Raw genomic sequence first — 20232 nt, 5'->3', positions numbered from 1 at the left:
CTCCGGGACGCATCTGCAGCTCGGGCCAGCAACTCTGGGACGGCCGGAACAGCAAGACGCACAAGCAGCAAGGCTGCTGTTTGCAGCAGCTCGAGTTCACAAGAGCTGCTGCTCGGGGTGCTTCTCATGCTCGGCAGCAGCTATGGAGGTTGCGGCTGCTTGCTAGGGACGCGCACACTTGCACGGGACAGCAGCTCTTGGCTCGGGCAGGAGCTATTTTGGCCGGATCTATGTTCTCTTGGCCGGATTTTGAAGGTTTTTGGCCGGATTATTTCTAGGGTTCCGGCCACTTTCTTGGCCGGAAACCTTAGGGCTTTTACTCCCCATGTGTTGATCTAGCTTCCCATGTGGTTTGATTTGGTTTCGGATTAGAAATTGTAGAGAGAGAAAGCTAGGGTTTAGCTTTAATGGAGGTTGAGTTCTAAATGTAGAAGATGATGGTGGTCGCTATGGGGAACCCAGAAATTTGCTAAGGGGAGATCGGCTGAAATTGAAGACTAATATTTTCCGACGAACTTAGCCTCGAACCATCATCGAAAAGGGGGATTCTCTCACCATTTCCTTTCAATTTCCTATTCAATCACCATATTTAGCTAACTTTAGTGTGTCGATTATATGAGATGAAATGTGATGAATTCGTGATTATGTTTAATATGATTTGACGTTTTGATTATAATTGATGTTCATTTATTTCGATTATCGTTTTGATCGTATTTTCATGTGTCTTGTCAAGCACTTCGCATAGTTAATAGACGAAACGAAGTATTCGATATCGATCGTAGTCTAAGTCATAATTTCATGTGTCTTGTCATGCACTTCACATAGTTAGGCGACTAGGCGACACTTTCGATGACTCGGGATTAACCGATTTAGACGTTTGTTTGACTAAGTATGATCTCTGGATATACATAGTACTTAGAGACATCTACTTTAGGAGTCGAATATCGATTATACTTAGGAACATTAGATCGGACTACACGTAGTCGTAGGTTTATCATTATGGATTCCCGGACTTCGACACCTCTCTCGCTTATTTGTTGCCCGAATCGAGTCTTACCGTCTCCCGACTCTTGTTCCTCCTACTTTTCTCTCGAATCTCTCTTGCCCATTTACATTTATTGTTTAGTTAGTTTTACTCGCTTTATTCTTTTTGTTACTCTTTCAATCAAAACCCCTTATTCATCTTTCTTCCTTTCTTTTTTAGTTTAAGTTAGCATTTAATATCTAGACCGAGGGATAAGACCCTTCGATATCCAAACTACCTTCCTATCCTTGGATCGACTCCGGTTTTACCGGTTACTACTTGATACCTCCGCTTGGGTGTGCAACCTTTTCGGGTGCATCAAGTTTTTGGCGCCGCTGTCGGGGATAGGTTTAGTAGTTTGGACATCGTTTGTTTGTTTGGTTCATTAGTCTTGTGTTATCTGCTTCTTAGACGTTTTTGTTCTGTTTGTTTTGTAGTTTCTTAAGAAGAAAGGCGAACGAAACGAGAGGAGCACTCGATAGTATCGCATTTTATCTCTTCCTTTTTACTTGTGTGTGATTGTTTAGTTCTTTAAGTGTTAGTTCCCATTTTGTGATTGTGAGTTAGTATCCTTAAACATTGTGAGATCATGACAAGTTGGTCATTTGATGAGAATGACCTTATGCGAACCCTTTCCAACACTAGTCGACCATCTACAAGTCATCAGGACTACTCAAATTTATATAGGAATGTTACGACTAGTGATAGGAATAGGCGAGTTGAGTCTGACCGACCTAGGATGACCAAGGGTGAATATCGACGGATGTATGGAGTCGGTCAGACTCGTCATAAACATGGTTTTAGGGATTATGAGCATGCAGGTAACCAACCCCGTAGGAGTCTACGAAACTATCGACAAGAATTTGGGATGACCACACCTTCATGTATGGATTTGTCATTGGATGATAACCGTAGTTCCATTAGTATTGATCGACCACGTCGAAGTCTTCGTGACTATCGACAAGCATATACGGACGGTTCACTTAGTGATGACAATTCCCGACTCGATGATTCCACTCAAAGAGTCGAGTCTAGGTATCTACATGAAGGTATTGAAGAAAGGACCTTGGAGACCATTAACCCGGTTTGTGCTATTTGTGCGAGCTTAGACCATTTGACCGAGTATTGTCCCATGATCCGTGTTCCGCGAGAGTCTTCGTCTAGTTATACTCATGTGCCTTATTACGAGGAGATGTCTGAAGACACTCTCCAATTAGTTTTAGAGTATCAAACTAGATTCAATCGAGAAATAAAAGAGATCACGGAATGGATTCTCAATATTGTTGATAGAATCGAGTCAGAGCCTATCATCGACGAGGAAGGGGTTTGCGCACCCCAAACTCAAGAAGAGACTATGAATGATGGTGAGGGTAATACACCTAACTCTAGTCTTAAGTTAAATGTCGAAGAAGCTCTTGATAGACCCTTAGAGCATGAACTGACCGATGAACCTTATTGCTCAATCCCTCGACCATTGTCATCTCACCATGATCCGACTACATTAGATTTTAATGTTCAGGATGATAGCTCTATGAGCAAGTTCGGGGATCACATGATGTTGAACTTTCCAACTTTTACCAGTTGTGATTATTGGGATGGGTTATGTAGAATGGAAGGTGTTATGCCTAACTTTGAGGCTCCCGATGCCTTTAAGGACGTCGATGACATAGTAGTTAGAGACATAATGGATAGTTTATCGGACCATTTACCTAAGGAAATTATGGACCTTGACTTGGTCCCCGAGCCTATTGCCTTATCCTTAGAAACTAGTTCGACCTTCCACCTGATCTCAGACTCGGTTGTTGACCCCTTCTGGGACACTTCGGACGTCTTCCCTAGCATGTCCAGGGACTTAGTGGATGTTATATCCACTAAGCTTGAGTTTGACTTTTTACCTTCGACTGACTTCCTGACCCTTCATTTGTATGTCGATCCTTTTGACGACTGTTTAGTCGTCGCCCCTAGCATTTATGCGCACTTAGTGGACCGTGCATCCACTAAGTTTGGGGATGGCCTCTTTTCGCTTCTAGTCTCACTTGCACTTCTTTCGTTTGATATTATTGTGAGACTTTTAGCATTTGTATATAGCTTTCTTTGGGTTGACCCCCAAATCTTCCGTCTTTTGCTATATGATCGTTAGCCGATTAAGATGGGTCTTGATGTTTGTGGGTAGCATCTCTGGAAACCCTCCGCGAGACATAACTCGTGCTCTTGTGTGAAAACAAGAGAATCAAAGGCTAATTGCATAGCTAAATGCAATCGAGTGATCCCGCGTGAGTGGTCATTTTATATGGTCTTGCTTTTTATGTGCTTCATTCTCATTATATTTTTGGATATTTTAGGAGCATTTCTTATATGTTTTACTTCTAAGGCGTGGTTTGTTCCAAGTTTGGGGATGGCGTGAGCTTGGCATCAACTTGGAACCTCGTTATACATTAGTCTTGGTAGTATCATCTTTTATCTCCTTCGGTACGGTAATATCTTTCCACTCTTCTCTTTAAATTGATGTGACTCTTTATTTGTTGGTGTGTGTATGCTTAGAACATTGAGGGCAATGTTAGTTTTAAGTTTGGGGATGCGGGATATGACCATAACCAATGCATGACCATGGGTTTCAAAGACAAAAGGGTTCAAATTAGCCAAAATTTGAAAATTTTTGAACATTTTAAGTAGACTTGCATGTGATTATAGTGATAGTTTTAAGAATGTTGATGCATATGTGTCGAGTTGATGAGTTTTGTGATTGCTAATGGTCTTTGCATGAAAGTCGAGTCTTTGAGTGTTTGTGTTATACTAAGGGAGTAACATCTTAGTGAAGAAGAAACATCTCTAAGAGACCTAGAGTAGTCATTAGTGGAGACTTAACCCATGTGAGAGCTCAAAGCCTAAATTGTCCTTCGAGTGTACTCTTCCGCGCTAACTCCGAGTAGAATGAAGAGCTACTCAACCTCGTAACTATTAAAAGAGCTCATTTGATCTCGTGTGCTCAACTTTCTTAGCCACTAGGAGTGACATTAGGATAGCGAATTAACCTTGCCCTTGTAGTCCATGAAACCCAATAAGAGTGTCAACTAGAGGGAGGCGGATACTCCATTACCATCATCATCTTATATCCCGAGAATGAAGACATGAGAAGAAAGAAAGAAGAATGTCAAAGCAAGTATGAAATGGAAAAAGTTGATTGCAAGAATATAGTATTGTGTGAGTTATGTTTGTTTTATGTGATGTTGTGTTATGGAAAAAAAGAAAAAAAAAAGTGAAAAAGTGAAAAAAAAGAAAGAAAAAAACAAATGAAAAAAATGAATGATGAATAAAGTTGTTTATGTTATGTTTGAGCATGTTAGCTCTTTTGTGTGAGTGATGTGATTGTATATATATGTGTTTGTGTTAATGTTCATGAATAAGTATTCGAGCAAGAAATGAATGTGGAAGTGCTTAAAAGGTTCTATCATGAAGAGTTCGACATTCTCGGGAATCTTCCATCATCATCCATCTCTAGTATCCGCTAAACTTTAGAAGGCATCTTTAGAGGGTAGAATGGGTGAGAAGGGCGAGTGAGCTTCCCCACTCTATATAGTGGCTAATTCCTTTTCGAAGATCATTCGTTTCAAAATGTTGTCCTCACCCCTTTTTATGTGTTGAGTCCATGTTAGTGATCACACTCACACATACGAGCGAACCATTCTTGAGTGATTTCATATTTGGAGTGTATGTCCGTGAGGCCGAAGTCGAGGCGAAATGTACTATACTAGGAATCAAGGCGTTGTGAGTTCGGAACATAGATGTTGCTCATTATGGTATGACACTAGCACTTTAGGGTAAGATCATTAGTGAAGGGGCCTTTAGCTTTTACAAGAACTTATTTACTTGATTCATTATGTGTTGACATGCTTAAACCCTTTACTATGTGAACTATGCTTATCTATGATTTGGATGTTGGACCCTTATGCATTTGAAACTCGATGTTTGTGGGCATGATCAATGAAAACCCTCACGAGACCACACTCGTACACTAGGGGTAACCTAGGGGTTTAACGGCTTGTTGCATATGCTAAATGCAACCGGGATTCCTCCGAAAGTGAGTTAGGCTTTTATTTTGTTTTGTTTGCTCGAGGACTAGCAAAGTTTAAGTTTGGGGATGTTGATGTGACACGAAAATGTCACATTTAAGGAGCCTAACATAGACTAATTAGTCCTTTTCGAGTGTTATCAATAACATTTTATGTGTTTCTCTTGTTTAGGTACCATATTTGGAATAAAGAACTTAATTCGGAATAAAGGGAGCGAATTATCACTATCATTTCATGCACCCAAAATGAGAGAAAAAGACTTCAAACAAATCAAATGAGAAGAGGAGTCAAAGACGAGTCCAACGGTGAAAACGGAAGTCCATTCCGAGTTCGGACGGGGAAGTTGTGAAAGAAAGAAGTCGAGGTTCGGTCTTAAAACAAAGATTCTTTGAAGGCACCCCCCCTTGATTTCCAAGTGTAGATTAAAGCCTAAGTCTAAAACCCAAGAGCCTAGATATGAAGGAATAAAACCCAAGCCCAAAGAAGATGAAAGAAGGAAGAGATTTTGGAGGCACCCAATGGACTCAAGTTTGAGTCAAAGTCAAGGTTGACTAAGTCTAGGGTTTGAGTCAAATACACTATTCATCTTCTTCCTCAAAAATCAACCAAGCAACTAAGAGAGAGAGAGAAAATAGGAGGCTAGAGGCTAGGGTTCTTCATCACCAAAAGAAGAGCTTGAAGAAAGAGGGAAAAAAAAGAGCAAGAGGAAGGAGGAGCCGGCCCAAGCATAGGCCGGCCAGCACACCAGTCCGGCCTAGCTTTGGCCGGCCGAGCAGCAACTCGGAGCATGGGATGAGCAGCACGGCAGCAGCAACCCAGCACGCTCCAACTCCGGGACGCATCTGCAGCTCGGGCCAGCAACTCTGGGACTGCCGGAACAGCAAGACGCACAAGCAGCAAGGCTGCTGTTTGAAGCAGCTCGAGTTCACAAGAGCTGCTGCTCGGGGTGCTTCTCATGCTCGGTAGCAGCTATGGAGGTTGCGGCTGCTTGCTAGGGACGCGCACACTTGCACGGGACAGCAGCTCTTGGCTCGGGCAGGAGCTATTTTGGCCGGATCTATGTTCTCTTAGCCGGATTTTGAAGGTTTTTGGCCGGATTATTTCTAGGGTTCCGGCCACTTTCTTGGCCGGAAACCTTAGGGCTTTTACTCCCCATGTGTTGATCTAGCTTCCCATGTGGTTTGATTTGATTTCGGATTAGAAATTGTAGAGAGAGAAAGCTAGGGTTTAGCTTTAATGGAGGTTGAGTTCTAAATGTAGAAGATGATGGTGGTCGCTATGGGGAACCCAGAAATTTGCTAAGGGGAGATCGGCTGGAATTGAAGACTAATATTTTCCGACGAACTTAGCCTCGAACCATCATCGAAAAGGGGGATTCTCTCACCATTTCCTTTCCATTTCCTATTCAATCACCATATTTAGCTAACTTTAGTGTGTCGATTATATGAGATGAAATGTGATGAATTCGTGATTATGTTTAATATGATTTGACGTTTTGATTATAATTGATGTTCATTTATTTCGATTATCGTTTTGATCGTATTTTCATGTGTCTTGTCAAGCACTTCGCATAGTTAATAGACGAAACGAAGTATTCGATATCGATCGTAGTCTAAGTCATAATTTCATGTGTCTTGTCATGCACTTCACATAGTTAGGCGACTAGGCGACACTTTCGATGACTCGGGATTAACCGATTTAGACGTTTGTTTGACTAAGTATGATCTCTGGATATACATAGTACTTAGAGACATCTACTTTAGGAGTCGAATATCGATTATACTTAGGAACATTAGATCGGACTACACGTAGTCGTAGGTTTATCATTATGGATTCCCGGACTTCGACACCTCTCTCGCTTATTTGTTGCCCGAATCGAGTCTTACCGTCTCCCGACTCTTGTTCCTCCTACTTTTCTCTCGAATCTCTCTTGCCCATTTACATTTATTGTTTAGTTAGTTTTACTCGCTTTATTCTTTTTGTTACTCTTTCAATCAAAACCCCTTATTCATCTTTCTTCCTTTCTTTTTTAGTTTAAGTTAGCATTTAATATCTAGACCGAGGGATAAGACCCTTCGATATCCAAACTACCTTCCTATCCTTGGATCGACTCCGGTTTTACCGGTTACTACTTGATACCTCCGCTTGGGTGTGCAACCTTTTCGGGTGCATCAAGTTTTTGGCGCCGCTGTCGGGGATAGGTTTAGTAGTTTGGACATCGTTTGTTTGTTTGGTTCATTAGTCTTGTGTTATCTGCTTCTTAGACGTTTTTGTTTTGTTTGTTTTGTAGTTTCTTATCTTTTATTTTTTTAGGAACCGTTTCGAGAAAAGAGCCAAAAGTGACATAAAGGCGAAGGAAAAGGAAGGAATCGAGAAACTTAAGAAGAAAGGCGAACGAAACGAGAGGAGCACTCGATAGTATCGCATTTTATCTCTTCCTTTTTACTTGTGTGTGATTGTTTAGTTCTTTAAGTGTTAGTTCCCATTTTGTGATTGTGAGTTAGTATCCTTAAACATTGTGAGATCATGACAAGTTGGTCATTTGATGAGAATGACCTTATGCGAACCCTTTCCAACACTAGTCGACCATCTACAAGTCATCAGGACTACTCAAATTTATATAGGAATGTTACGACTAGTGATAGGAATAGGCGAGTTGAGTCTGACCGACCTAGGATTGTAGGGTTTTACACCCTTCTACTAGTGTTTATAGCGGAAATATGACATCTAATGTCTACACTAGTATTCCCAGGATCACATGCAAAACTAGTAATTAATCTAATGGAGATAGTAGATTACCTTAAACGTTTTTCCCTCGAACTAGTTGAATTGATTGAAGAAGACCAAGAGCTTCAAGTGTAGCTCCTCTACTTGGGACACGAGCAATCAATTTGATCTCCCACCTTGTTGTATAGCTAGCACACCAATGGTGGTTGGATAATAAGAAGACCTTCTTCTTGCTTGACTAGAAGATAGCTTGGGAATTAGCTCACTTTCTCCTCTCTACTTGATGTGGTAGAGTAAGAAAGCTTAGAGAGAAATTCCACACCTTATTCTCTGCCCTAAGAGTGTTTATATAGAACCCTAATAAGAATCCACCTCCTTTTAGGTTTCCTAAAACACCCTTTAGAATAAGATTTAGGGAAATAGTCGAAAATAGCAACTATTGGTATTTTCTCAATTCCCTAAGGAGGAGGTGCCCAAACACCACGAAAATTGCCAGATATAATGTTTATTATATCAGCAACTAACCCTCCAAAATTCAGCCCAATCCGAGTCCTAGAAGTACCCGAACCGGTCTAGGCCCAAAAACCCTGTTTTTGGCCTTTTTGTACTATCTTTGCCTAATTCCTTTTTAGGCCTATGAGATATGTTTATGGGACACTCCCATGATTATATCTCACTCCCACTAGTCATATCCTAGATCAATTAGTCACTCTTATGTGTAACCCGTTGTAGGATCCGATCGAAGTTAGCCGCGAATTACTTCGTAATTCGACGATCGTAGTTGGTCTCTAGCTACAACTCTACGATCCCTAAATCAATCGGACTTGATGATCTTCCACATCAATTGTCCTATCCGACAAATTGTTCGCATTGTCACCTTGGTCGAAGGACATCTCCTTCAACTCCTTCAGACTCCCACTTGGACTTAGAACAAGTGCAATGCCTCGATTCCCGTGTCAATTTAGTATCCCATCTGATACGTCACATCATTCAGACTTTCTTGATATCCGAGTACAACTGTAAAAGACAAACGATTAACTTTTAATCCGTTTGAGCGCGGCCACGCATTTTCAGTTGCTACTCATCAAGTGGCCTTGAGACACTTTGTACCTAATGTGATTAGGGTGACACAATCCATTCTTGCGCTCCCACTTAACTTCATGTCTATCCTGTCCTTCCCAGTATCAGTCTTTATGACCTCCTTTTACGGCGCGGCGTTTAACGGAACCAAAGTCGGGCATTCCTTACATAAGATGAGTGGAGCACTCATGTTTTGAGGAATCTCTCCAATTGTCTTTATGAGAAGTATTGACGTTCATCACGAATGATGTACTTCTCATTTGAGGGTTATCCAGTGTATAAACCTTTTATAAACCCACGTAGTCGAATAGAATATACTATTCCTATAGCCCATGAAACTGCGCTAACCCATCGACTCCCGTGCTAGTCTTCGTGAGTCATTGTTGTCCATGCAATGACCTGGACCAGGGATTTTGATAATAAATATTCCAAGTTCACTTAATAGGGGTTCATTCATCAGATCACGTATCTGACAAACCTATTCGGAACGTTTTATTATCTATGGACTGTCGTTTAAACACTAAACCAAGTTTAGACAACTGGTGAAATAATTCTTATTATTTCTGATAACGAGAGTTGTAAATCTGAGCCTCTTCCGTAAAACTCCTTTTACCCACTCAGTTTTACTTGTCGAGGTTTAAAATTATACCTCATGCCTTAGACTGTGTATGAATCTCATACTATGTCTAAGGTGACAGTTTAGTTTGACTACCGTGGTAGTCGGTTTTAAACTTTGCTTATTATCAATTAATTTGAAGATTACTATCTTCAACCTTGATAATATCTAGTAATCTTTACTAGAGTTAAGGCCTTTAATTCTTTGTGTAGTATTTGCAACAGTTCCCGGCTTAAAACACTTTTAGCCTACTTTCCTTCCATGTCTGGAAGTTTGCTACGATGACATGTTCAACTTTGTACTACTTCATCCTTTAGCCTTCTAGGATGTACTAAGTAGTGTTTCGGTTTTCCAATCCGAATTCGGATGTTTAAATGCTAATCATGCCAACATGATTGACTTTATGTTTTCGAACATAAATGTCTCTCTCATGCGTGCTAGCTCATCGGTGTCTTTTAGACTCCGAGTTTTGCAACGCCCTCTGTCATGAGTTTTTGGGTCGAAATTCTTTTAGACTTTCCGAGTCTTAGATTTTCTGTTTCGGATCTCAAGCATCTCAGCGTACTGAGTCTCTCTAATCCTATCATCCTTTTGATCTATGCTTATAGATCTTCAGATGCCCAAAATGGCATTTTATCCTTTTGTGTGTGGTCCTTTATTGAGTCAGTTCGTTACTGTTATACAACACCTTATGTCGTACTCAATCTTTTGTATGTACTCTGCATACGGACCCGGAAGGTTTGTTTACTCCCACTTACCTTCTTGAAACTCGTGATTCAAGATTTTATTCATTCTCCAGGAATCAAATTTCTCTGATTGCCTTTTGAATCGAAGATTCTAACTCTTGCGTGCTTTTAATCCGTCGATAGATTTCTGAAGCATGCTTGTGGACATAACTTGATTGGAAGAATCTTTATTCTTCTTGTCTCGTTTCGGGAAACACGAATGTTTCCATCCTTCTCAGTTTTCTATTTTGGAAAACCAATTTAGGTCTTTTGTTGACTTAAATTATCAAGCTTCATGTCTTGACGAGATATGGATTCCACGATGATTTTGGGTTCTAGCCAAAATCTAGAGTCAGTTTCCGTTTCTGCGCAGGTCTTTTATCTCTTCAGAAATAACCTTTATTTTCTGTGTCTTTGAGATTTGACCTTTTAGGGCTTTTGAACAACAATTTGGAATTTTCTCAATTACTTTAAGATATTCCTTTAGAGACACTTTCACTTGTTTTGAGAGTTCTCCGGCGAATGACATTCGCTTTTGTGCGGTGGGTTTATAAGATCATGTCTTTAACCTTTCCTTTTCCGAGGAGCCGCAGTTTGTTGCTCTTGGTCGACTTTAATCGTCTTGTACAAGTTTCATGATTGTTCTTCATGACCCTCCATGATTTTTTTCATGATCGAATTAAATCGACTTGTACTTTTCTCCCACTTATTCTTGTAATAATTAGTGTTTTCTCCCAGACTACTAGGTGTGCTAATTATTAGAAGAATACTATCATGAGCAACAAACACTTTGTTCTCTTGATTGGTTATGGAAGAAGCCCAAATTTCTTTTTTAAAAAGAAATTGCGTCAGATATTAGCTAGTTTTGTAATGCTTTTACAAATTTAGCTTTAGACGGAATTTTGGTAAGTGTGAAAACAATCGTTTATAGAATATGTCCCAAAATATTCGGAAGACTGGCTTAAACCCATCTTTGATCGAATTTATGCATAGCAATGTTCGATTGCTCCCACTGAATCCACCATCCGTCGGATGTGTTCCATGGAGCAGAGTTGGGAAACTGTTTCTCAACTCCTTTGATGGTTATCAAGTGTTTGACTCAAGTTTTCACTATCTTGTCAAAGTGATTCTTTACTTCGGTTTGTACTTTGTTTGAACCTTTCAAACATTCTGACTTATACTTTATGATTTGTACGTTTCCATACTTCATGAAGTTGTCAGAGTACGTTTTTGAAGTTTCTCTCGTTAGCTTCTGCAAGTAAACTTATAGGTCTGCATAACACCGTATGAGTCCTAATAGATTACTAGTCTTTATGCCTTTTGAAAAGGGTGACTTTGTCAATTAGTCCTTAAGACCCAATTGACAATGCTGAAGTTTAATGAGTTTGAATCTCTTGATTTTAGCCATTATCAATGTTAACCTTCAGTTAATTTTATCACTGGTTTAAAACATCAGACGTTTCTAGAAGAACAAAATAATCACTATTAAGTTCTAAGCTAGATCAGTGTCTAAAAGAAGACTTCGATCCCTTTCAGCATCCCTAGCATTACTGCTTCTGCTCCCTCTTGGATCTTTACTTCTTTTAGTCAAGTATGTGATTTCCTTGAGCTCCCACTGAGCCGCTCATCTGGTCTTAAATACCTGATGAAGGAATTTTACGATACTTGTTTTTAACTTTGTTAACAAGGATACGGAATCGGAATTCATAATTCCATTCCTTTTGTCCTCCAGGTGCTAAAGGTAGTTTCCTTTTAAATGGTCTAGCCATTGTTCAGAAACATTCACAGTAATGAGAAATACTCTTGATCATGTACTCGGTAGCTGCCTTTCTTTGATCAAATGTTTGTCTCACTTGACTGATCCTTTTGCCCTTTTGAATCTATTTCTTAGATTCTTTGTACCAAATCTTAAGAACCTTTCTTAGACTGGATATTCCCGTATGTTCTGCTCAGTTTGTTTGTAACAACCTGAGTGACTCATCTAAGGTCTTATCTATCTTTGTTCAATCAATATTGAATTGGGTGATAGATGTATTCTGTTGTCTTCCGTTAGGATGACTTTCAGATTGCCTTGGAGGTCTCGTACCTCTCCATTTATGACTTCTGTGGGAAATTCTTCCTCAGTTTGTCTTAATGGTTATGCTAGCATTCATTATTCTTCCAAAGAGAATGTTATACGATTGCTTGCAAATGGCTTTTGACCTTCTCTTGTATGAGTCAACATTGGGATTGGGTATTCTAGTCACCTTCCTTTTGAATCTGAGAATTATTCTCGGATTCATTCTTCCATTCTAGGAAGTGGATCAGCACCTCCCTTAGGTGTGATTCAATGTTGAAATCGTTTGTGTCATCTTAAAACTACATAAAGAAATGGCAAAGTTTTAAAACTCGTTATCGTTTTTGAAAAACATTAGTTTTCCCACATTATTCAATAAAAATCGTCCCCGATTGAATAAGTGATTCCAAGACCCCAGTTCTTCGAAGTAAAGCGGACGAAGGCCCTACCCTTTGACTCCGTCGTTCCGGGTGAGCGAACTACTTCACTGATCATACCTTATGACTCTTGGTTGATAGATTTCATTAATGAATGACTAATCTATCCTTTTACCTCGAGTATCCAAGACTCTCTTGCTGATCTCGTTGAGTAGAACCATTTAGACGTGTAGGCCTCTTCTATAGCCCTACCCGCATTGTCCCAAGGTAGAGGAGGTACTCTGCGAAGGCCGACCCACCTTCCTCGAACAAGGGCGCAACGAGTGTCTTAATCTGGATAGGCGATTACTCAAGATTACTTTTGGGGACTTTTACGCTAGTCTGGCGTTTGTTATAGTGAACTATTTAGCCAAACTAACATCCACGACATAAAGCGTAAATAAGTAAGTAAATGCGCGCGAGAAAGTAAATCAAGCAGACATGGATCCTAGTATGGCCCTAACCTAGAAGATCTAATCACCCTTGGTTTTCTTCTTGTTTCGCCTTTTGGTTCGTCTTAGATCGCCATCTTTGAACCTCCATTGATTTTTCCCACTCGCCTTTGGATTTCATCCTCGAGTTTCTTCAATGGACTCATAGACCCTAAACTCTAATTACAAGACTAACGATTCGCAGATCGTATAAACTTGAAATTAAAATTAATTACAAAGCATGCACCCATCCGTGCTTAAAACAAGAATAAAGAAATAAATCTATGGCCATACTAGTTTCCCGCATTCACATCACATGCAATTATATAATATATCAAGGCTAAGAATTATATATGCATGATTATCTTGGGAGATATTTTTGTTGACATCACATGTCACATTGCGGACCTTAAGTCTAAATTCGAAGAATTCAACTAATGGTGCTTTCCGGTTTTATCTTTTATGATTAAAATCATCTTTTAGAAAAACTCCGTTTTGGGCTCGAGAAAGCCCGGGTCAATTTCGGAAAAAATATTGGTTCGATTCTTAATGATTTCATAAATCAATTTAAAGAGAAATCCATTTTGGGCTCTTAGATGGCCCGGATTGATTTTGGAATTATTTGGTTGGAATCGGAAAAAAATTTTGGCAAAAACTCCCACTCGAATGATGGTCCCTTTTCGTGGTCCGAAAAGCCTCGAAAAAAGCCCGGGACAAGTCCTAGACAAGTCCCGGCCCAAGCCCAAATAGGGCTCGGACAAGGTCCGGACATAGCACGGCCCATAGGGCCGGCATGTCCTGGCTAAGGCCTGGTCTCGTCCTGGCCGGAGTCAGGACGCTAGTCCATGTACCAGACGCGTCCTAGACGTGTCTGGTACTGAACCGGACCAGCACTAGGTGTCTCGGACTAGTCCGAGACACCCAGAACCTCCCAGACGCGTCTGGTCGAGTGCTCTGGACGCGTCCTAGACGCGTCCAGGAAGCTCCTTCGCAGCTGCTGGTCGCGTCTTAGACGCGACCTGGACGCGTCTTCAAGACGCGTCCTTAGTAGCTGCTCTGGACGCGTCTTCAAGACGCGTCCAGAAGCTTCTGTCGCAGCTGCTGGACGCGTCTTGAAGACGCGTCTCAGCAGCTGCTCTGGACGCGTCCAGAGGACGCATCCAGGAGCTTCTGGTCCGGCCAGGAAGCTTCTGGTCCGGCCAGGAAGCTTCTGGTCCGGCCAGGAAGCTTCTGGTCCGGCCAGGAAACTTCCTGGCCGGACACTAGGGTTTTTCAAAACCCTAGTTTCCAAAAAGAAATTTTTTTTTTTTTTTTTCTTATGCAACTTTAAGTTGCTATTTTCCAATTTTAAAACTTTTCTTAAATTTTTGAAATTCCTTTTAGAACACTTCTAAAATTTTTTATAACTTTTAGAAACTTTTTAAATTTTTCCAAATTTGTTTTGAGAGTTTCCCAAACTCAAAACTACTCCTTTTAGAACACTTCTAAAATTCCAAAATTTTGTTTTTCAAAAGTTTCCAAAACTTAAAAACAACTCTTAATCAAACCAATTTTGGATCAAAATCTAGGTTTTTGAAATTTTTCAAAGAACAATTTTGAAATCAATTTTGAAAAATCTTTGAATCCAATTCAAAATTAATCAAATTTTATGTTTTAAAATCTTTTTAAACATAACTATCAATTTAATCAAGCATGGATTAGTTTGAAATTCAATCAAATTGAGACTTTTAAAACACTTTTAATCATCAATGTGATTCTCAATTTGAAAATTTATTGAATCCCATCAAATTATGAGTTAAAAATACCTTTTTAAAAACACCTTTTAAAATACTTTTATAAACTCAATTTTCAAACTATCAAGCATATAAATTAGTTCGATTCTTAGCAAAAACTAGTTAATAGCAAGAGGCTCTGACGCCACTGTAGGGTTTTACACCCTTCTACTAGTGTTTATAGCGGAAATATGACATCTAATGTCTACACTAGTATTCCCAGGATCACATGCAAAACTAGTAATTAATCTAATGGAGATAGTAGATTACCTTAAACGTTTTTCCCTCGAACTAGTTGAATTGATTGAAGAAGACCAAGAGCTTCAAGTGTAGCTCCTCTACTTGGGACACGAGCAATCAATTTGATCTCCCACCTTGTTGTATAGCTAGCACACCAATGGTGGTTGGATAATAAGAAGACCTTCTTCTTGCTTGACTAGAAGATAGCTTGGGAATTAGCTCACTTTCTCCTCTCTACTTGATGTGGTAGAGTAAGAAAGCTTAGAGAGAAATTCCACACCTTATTCTCTGCCCTAAGAGTGTTTATATAGAACCCTAATAAGAATCCACCTCCTTTTAGGTTTCCTAAAACACCCTTTAGAATAAGATTTAGGGAAATAGTCGAAAATAGCAACTATTGGTATTTTCTCAATTCCCTAAGGAGGAGGTGCCCAAACACCACGAAAATTGGCAGATATAATTTTTATTATATCAGCAACTAACCCTCCAAAATTCAGCCCAATCCGAGTCCTAGAAGTACCCGAACCGGTCTAGGCCCAAAAACCCTGTTTTTGGCCTTTTTGTACTATCTTTGCCTAATTCCTTTTTAGGCCTATGAGATATGTTTATGGGACACTCCCATGATTATATCTCACTCCCACTAGTCATATCCTAGATCAATTTGTCACTCTTATGTGTAACCCGTTGTAGGATCCGATCGAAGTTAGCCGCGAATTACTTCGTAATTCGACGATCGTAGTTGGTCTCTAGCTACAACTCTACGATCCCTAAATCAATCGGACTTGATGATCTTCCACATCAATTGTCCTATCCGACAAATTGTTCGCATTGTCACCTTGGTCGAAGGACATCTCCTTCAACTCCTTCAAGGATGACCAAGGGTGAATATCGACGGATGTATGGAGTCGGTCAGACTCGTCATGAACATGGTTTTAGGGATTATGAGCATGCGGGTAACCAACCCCGTAGGAGTCTACGAGACTATCGACAAGAATTTGGGATGACCACACCTTCATGTATGGATTTGTCATTGGATGATAACCGTAGTTCCATTAGTATTGATCGACCACGTCGAAGTCTTCGTGACTATCGACAAGCATATACGGACGGTTCACTTAGTGATGACAATTCCCGACTCGATGATTCCACTCAAAGAGTCGAGTCTAGGTATCTACATGAAGGTATTGAAGAAAGGACCTTGGAGACCATTAACCCGGTTTGTGCTATTTGTGCGAGCTTAGACCATTTGACCGAGTATTGTCCCATGATCTGTGTTCCGCGAGAGTCTTCGTCTAGTTATACTCATGTGCCTTATTACGAGGAGATGTCTGAAGACACTCTCCAATTAGTTTTAGAGTATCAAACTAGATTCAATCGAGAAATAAAAGAGATCACGGAATGGATTCTCAATATTGTTGATAGAATCGAGTCAGAGCCTATCATCGACGAGGAAGGGGTTTGCGCACCCCAAACTCAAGAAGAGACTATGAATGATGGTGAGGGTAATACACCTAACTCTAGTCTTAAGTTAAATGTCGAAGAAGCTCTTGATAGACCCTTAGAGCATGAACTGACCGATGAACCTTATTGCTCAATCCCTCGACCATTGTCATCTCACCATGATCCGACTACATTAGATTTTAATGTTCAGGATGATAGCTCTATGAGCAAGTTCGGGGATCACATGATGTTGAACTTTCCAACTTTTACCACTTGTGATTATTTGGATGGGTTATGTAGAATGGAAGGTGTTATGCCTAACTTTGAGGCTCCCGATGCCTTTAAGGACGTCGATGACATAGTAGTTAGAGACATAATGGATAGTTTATCGAACCATTTACCTAAGGAAATTATGGACCTTGACTTGGTCCCCGAGCCTATTGCCTTATCCTTAGAAACTAGTTCGACCTTCCACCTGATCTCAGACTCGGTTGTTGACCCCTTCTGGGACACTTCGGACGTCTTCCCTAGCATGTCCAGGGACTTAGTGGATGTTATATCCACTAAGCTTGAGTTTGAATTTTTACCTTCGACTGACTTCCTGACCCTTCATTTGTATGTCGATCCTTTTGACGACTGTTTAGTCGTCGCCCCTAGCATTTATGCGCACTTAGTGGACCGTGCATCCACTAAGTTTGGGGATGGCCTCTTTTCGCTTCTAGTCTCACTTGCACTTCTTTCGTTTGATATTATTGTGAGACTTTTAGCATTTGTATATAGCTTTCTTTGGGTTGACCCCCAAATCTTCCGTCTTTTGCTATATGATCGTTAGCCGATTAAGATGGGTCTTGATGTTTGTGGGTAGCATCTCTGGAAACCCTCCGCGAGACATAACTCGTGCTCTTGTGTGAAAACAAGAGAATCAAAGGCTAATTGCATAGCTAAATGCAATCGAGTGATCCCGCGTGAGTGGTCATTTTATATGGTCTTGCTTTTTATGTGCTTCATTCCCATTATATTTTTGGATATTTTAGGAGCATTTCTTATATGTTTTACTTCTAAGGCGTGGTTTGTTCCAAGTTTGGGGATGGCGTGAGCTTGGCATCAAATTGGAACCTCGTTATACATGAGTCTTGGTAGTATCATCTTTTATCTCCTTCGGTACGGTAATATCTTTCCACTCTTCTCTTTAAATTGATGTGACTCTTTATTTGTTGGTGAGTGTATGCTTAGAACATTGAGGGCAATGTTAGTTTTAAGTTTGGGGATGCGGGATATGACCATAACCAATGCATGACCATGGGTTTCAAAGACAAAAGGGTTCAAATTAGCCAAAATTTGAAAATTTTTGAACATTTTAAGTAGACTTGCATGTGATTATAGTGATAGTTTTAAGAATGTTGATGCATATGTGTCGAGTTGATGAGTTTTGTGATTGCTAATGGTCTTTGCATGAAAGTCGAGTCTTTGAGTGTTTGTGTTATACTATGGGAGTAACATCTTAGTGAAGAAGAAACATCTCTAAGAGACCTAGAGTAGTCATTAGTGGAGACTTAACCCATGTGAGAGCTCAAAGCATAAATTGTCCTTCGAGTGTACTCTTCCGCGCTAACTCCGAGTAGAATGAAGAGCTACTCAACCTCGTAACTATTAAAAGAGTTCATTTGATCTCGTGTGCTCAACTTTCTTAGCACTAGGAGTGACATTAGGATAGCGAATTAACCTTGCCCTTGTAGTCCATGAAACCCAATAAGAGTGTCAACTAGAGGGAGGCGGATACTCCATTACCATCATCATCTTATATCCCGAGAATGAAGACATGAGAAGAAAGAAAGAAGAATGTCAAAGCAAGTATGAAATGGAAAAAGTTGATTGCAAGAATATAGTATTGTGTGAGTTATGTTTGTTTTATGTGATGTTGTGTTATGGAAAAAAAGAAAAAAAAAAAAAAGAAAAAAAAAACAAATGAAAAAAATGAATGATGAATAAAGTTGTTTATGTTATGTTTGAGCATGTTAGCTCTTTTGTGTGAGTGATGTGATTGTATATATATGTGTTTGTGTTAATGTTCATGAATAAGTATTCGAGCAAGAAATGAATGTGGAAGTGCTTAAGAGGTTCTATCATGAAGAGTTCGACATTCTCGGGAATCTTCCATCGTCATCTATCTCTAGTATCCGCTAAACTTTAGAAGGCATCTTTAGAGGGTAGAATGGGTGAGAAGGGCGAGTGAGCTTCCCCACTCTATATAGTGGCTAATTCCTTTTCGAAGATCATTCGTACCAAAATGTTGTCCTCACCCCTTTTTATGTGTTGAGTCCATGTTAGTGATCACACTCACACATACGAGTGAACCATTCTTGAGTGATTTCATATTTGGAGTGTATGTCCGTGAGGCCGAAGTCGAGGCGAAATGTACTATACTAGGAATCAAGGCGTTGTGACTTCGGAACATAGATGTTGCTCATTATGGTATGACACTAGCACTTTAGGGTAAGATCATTAGTGAAGGGGCCTTTAGCTTTTACAAGAACTTATTTACTTGATTCATTATGTGTTGACATGCTTAAACCCTTTACTATGTGAACTATGCTTATCTATGATTTGGATGTTGGACCCTTATGCATTTGAAACTCGATGTTTGTGGGCATGATCAATGAAAACCCTCACGAGACCACACTCGTACACTAGGGGTAACCTAGGGGTTTAACGGCTTGTTGCATATGCTAAATGCAACCGGGATTCCTCCGAAAGTGAGTTAGGCTTTTATTTTGTTTTGTTTGCTCGAGGACTAGCAAAGTTTAAGTTTGGGGATGTTGATGTGACACGAAAATGTCACATTTAAGGAGCCTAACATAGACTAATTAGTCCTTTTCGAGTGTTATCAATAACATTTTATGTGTTTCTCTTGTTTAGGTACCATATTTGGAATAAAGAACTTAATTCGGAATAAAGGGAGCGAATTATCACTATCATTTCATGTACCCAAAACGAGAGAAAAAGACTTCAAACAAATCAAATGAGAAGAGGAGTCAAAGACGAGTCCAACGGTGAAAACGGAAGTCCATTCCGAGTTCGGACGGGGAAGTTGTGATAGAAAGAAGTCGAGGTTCGGTCTTAAAACAAAGATTCTTTGAAGGCACCCCCCCTTGATTTCCAAGTGTAGATTAAAGCCTAAGTCTAAAACCCAAGAGCCTAGATATGAAGGAATAAAACCCAAGCCCAAAGAAGATGAAAGAAGGAAGAGATTTTGGAGGCACCCAATGGACTCAAGTTTGAGTCAAAGTCAAGGTTGACTAAGTCTAGGGTTTGAGTCAAATACACTATTCATCTTCTTCATCAAAAATCAACCAAGCAACTAAGAGAGAGAGAAAATAGGAGGCTAGAGGCTAGGGTTCTTCATCACCAAAAGAAGAGCTTGAAGAAAGAGGGAAAAAGAGAGCAAGAGGAAGGAGGAGCCGGCCCAAGCATAGGCCGGCCAGCACACCAGGCCGGCCTAGCTTTGCCCGGCCGAGCAGCAGCTCGGAGCACGGGATGAGCAGCACGGCAGCAGCAACCCAGCACGCTCCAACTCCGGGACGCATCTGCAGCTCGGGCCAGCAACTCTGGGACGGCCGGAACAGCAAGACGCACAA

At 40.3% G+C, this 20232-nt stretch overlaps 1 protein-coding gene across 3 annotated transcripts in view; it reads left to right on the top strand.

Annotated features, from left to right (window-relative positions):
- Window positions 1–237: 237 nt before the first annotated feature.
- Window positions 238–20232, top strand: part of LOC147549138 (uncharacterized) — a 46867-nt gene continuing 26872 nt past the window's right edge. Inside the window, exons 1-3 of one of the 3 annotated variants that reach the window (XR_015236620.1) lie at window positions 238–762; window positions 6749–7773; window positions 16028–17552. Coding sequence is in view for 1 of the 3 variants with exons in the window: in XM_086665056.1 (XP_086521182.1) it covers window positions 7640–7773; window positions 16028–17429 (1536 nt within the window). In the remaining 2 variants the exon portion in view is untranslated. Of the gene's footprint in view, window positions 763–6042; window positions 7774–16027; window positions 18457–20232 lie in introns of those variants that run through there. The other 2 variants (XR_015236619.1, XM_086665056.1) reach the window with 2 other exon arrangements.

Source organism: Eschscholzia californica, unplaced genomic scaffold, assembly GCF_041429995.1.
Source record: "Eschscholzia californica isolate CP2 unplaced genomic scaffold, dmEscCali1.0.p SCAF_3, whole genome shotgun sequence".
Lineage (NCBI taxonomy): Eukaryota > Viridiplantae > Streptophyta > Magnoliopsida > Ranunculales > Papaveraceae > Eschscholzia > Eschscholzia californica.
Note: the sequence above shows the minus strand (reverse complement) of the source record. Positions and strands in the feature narration are given on the sequence as shown.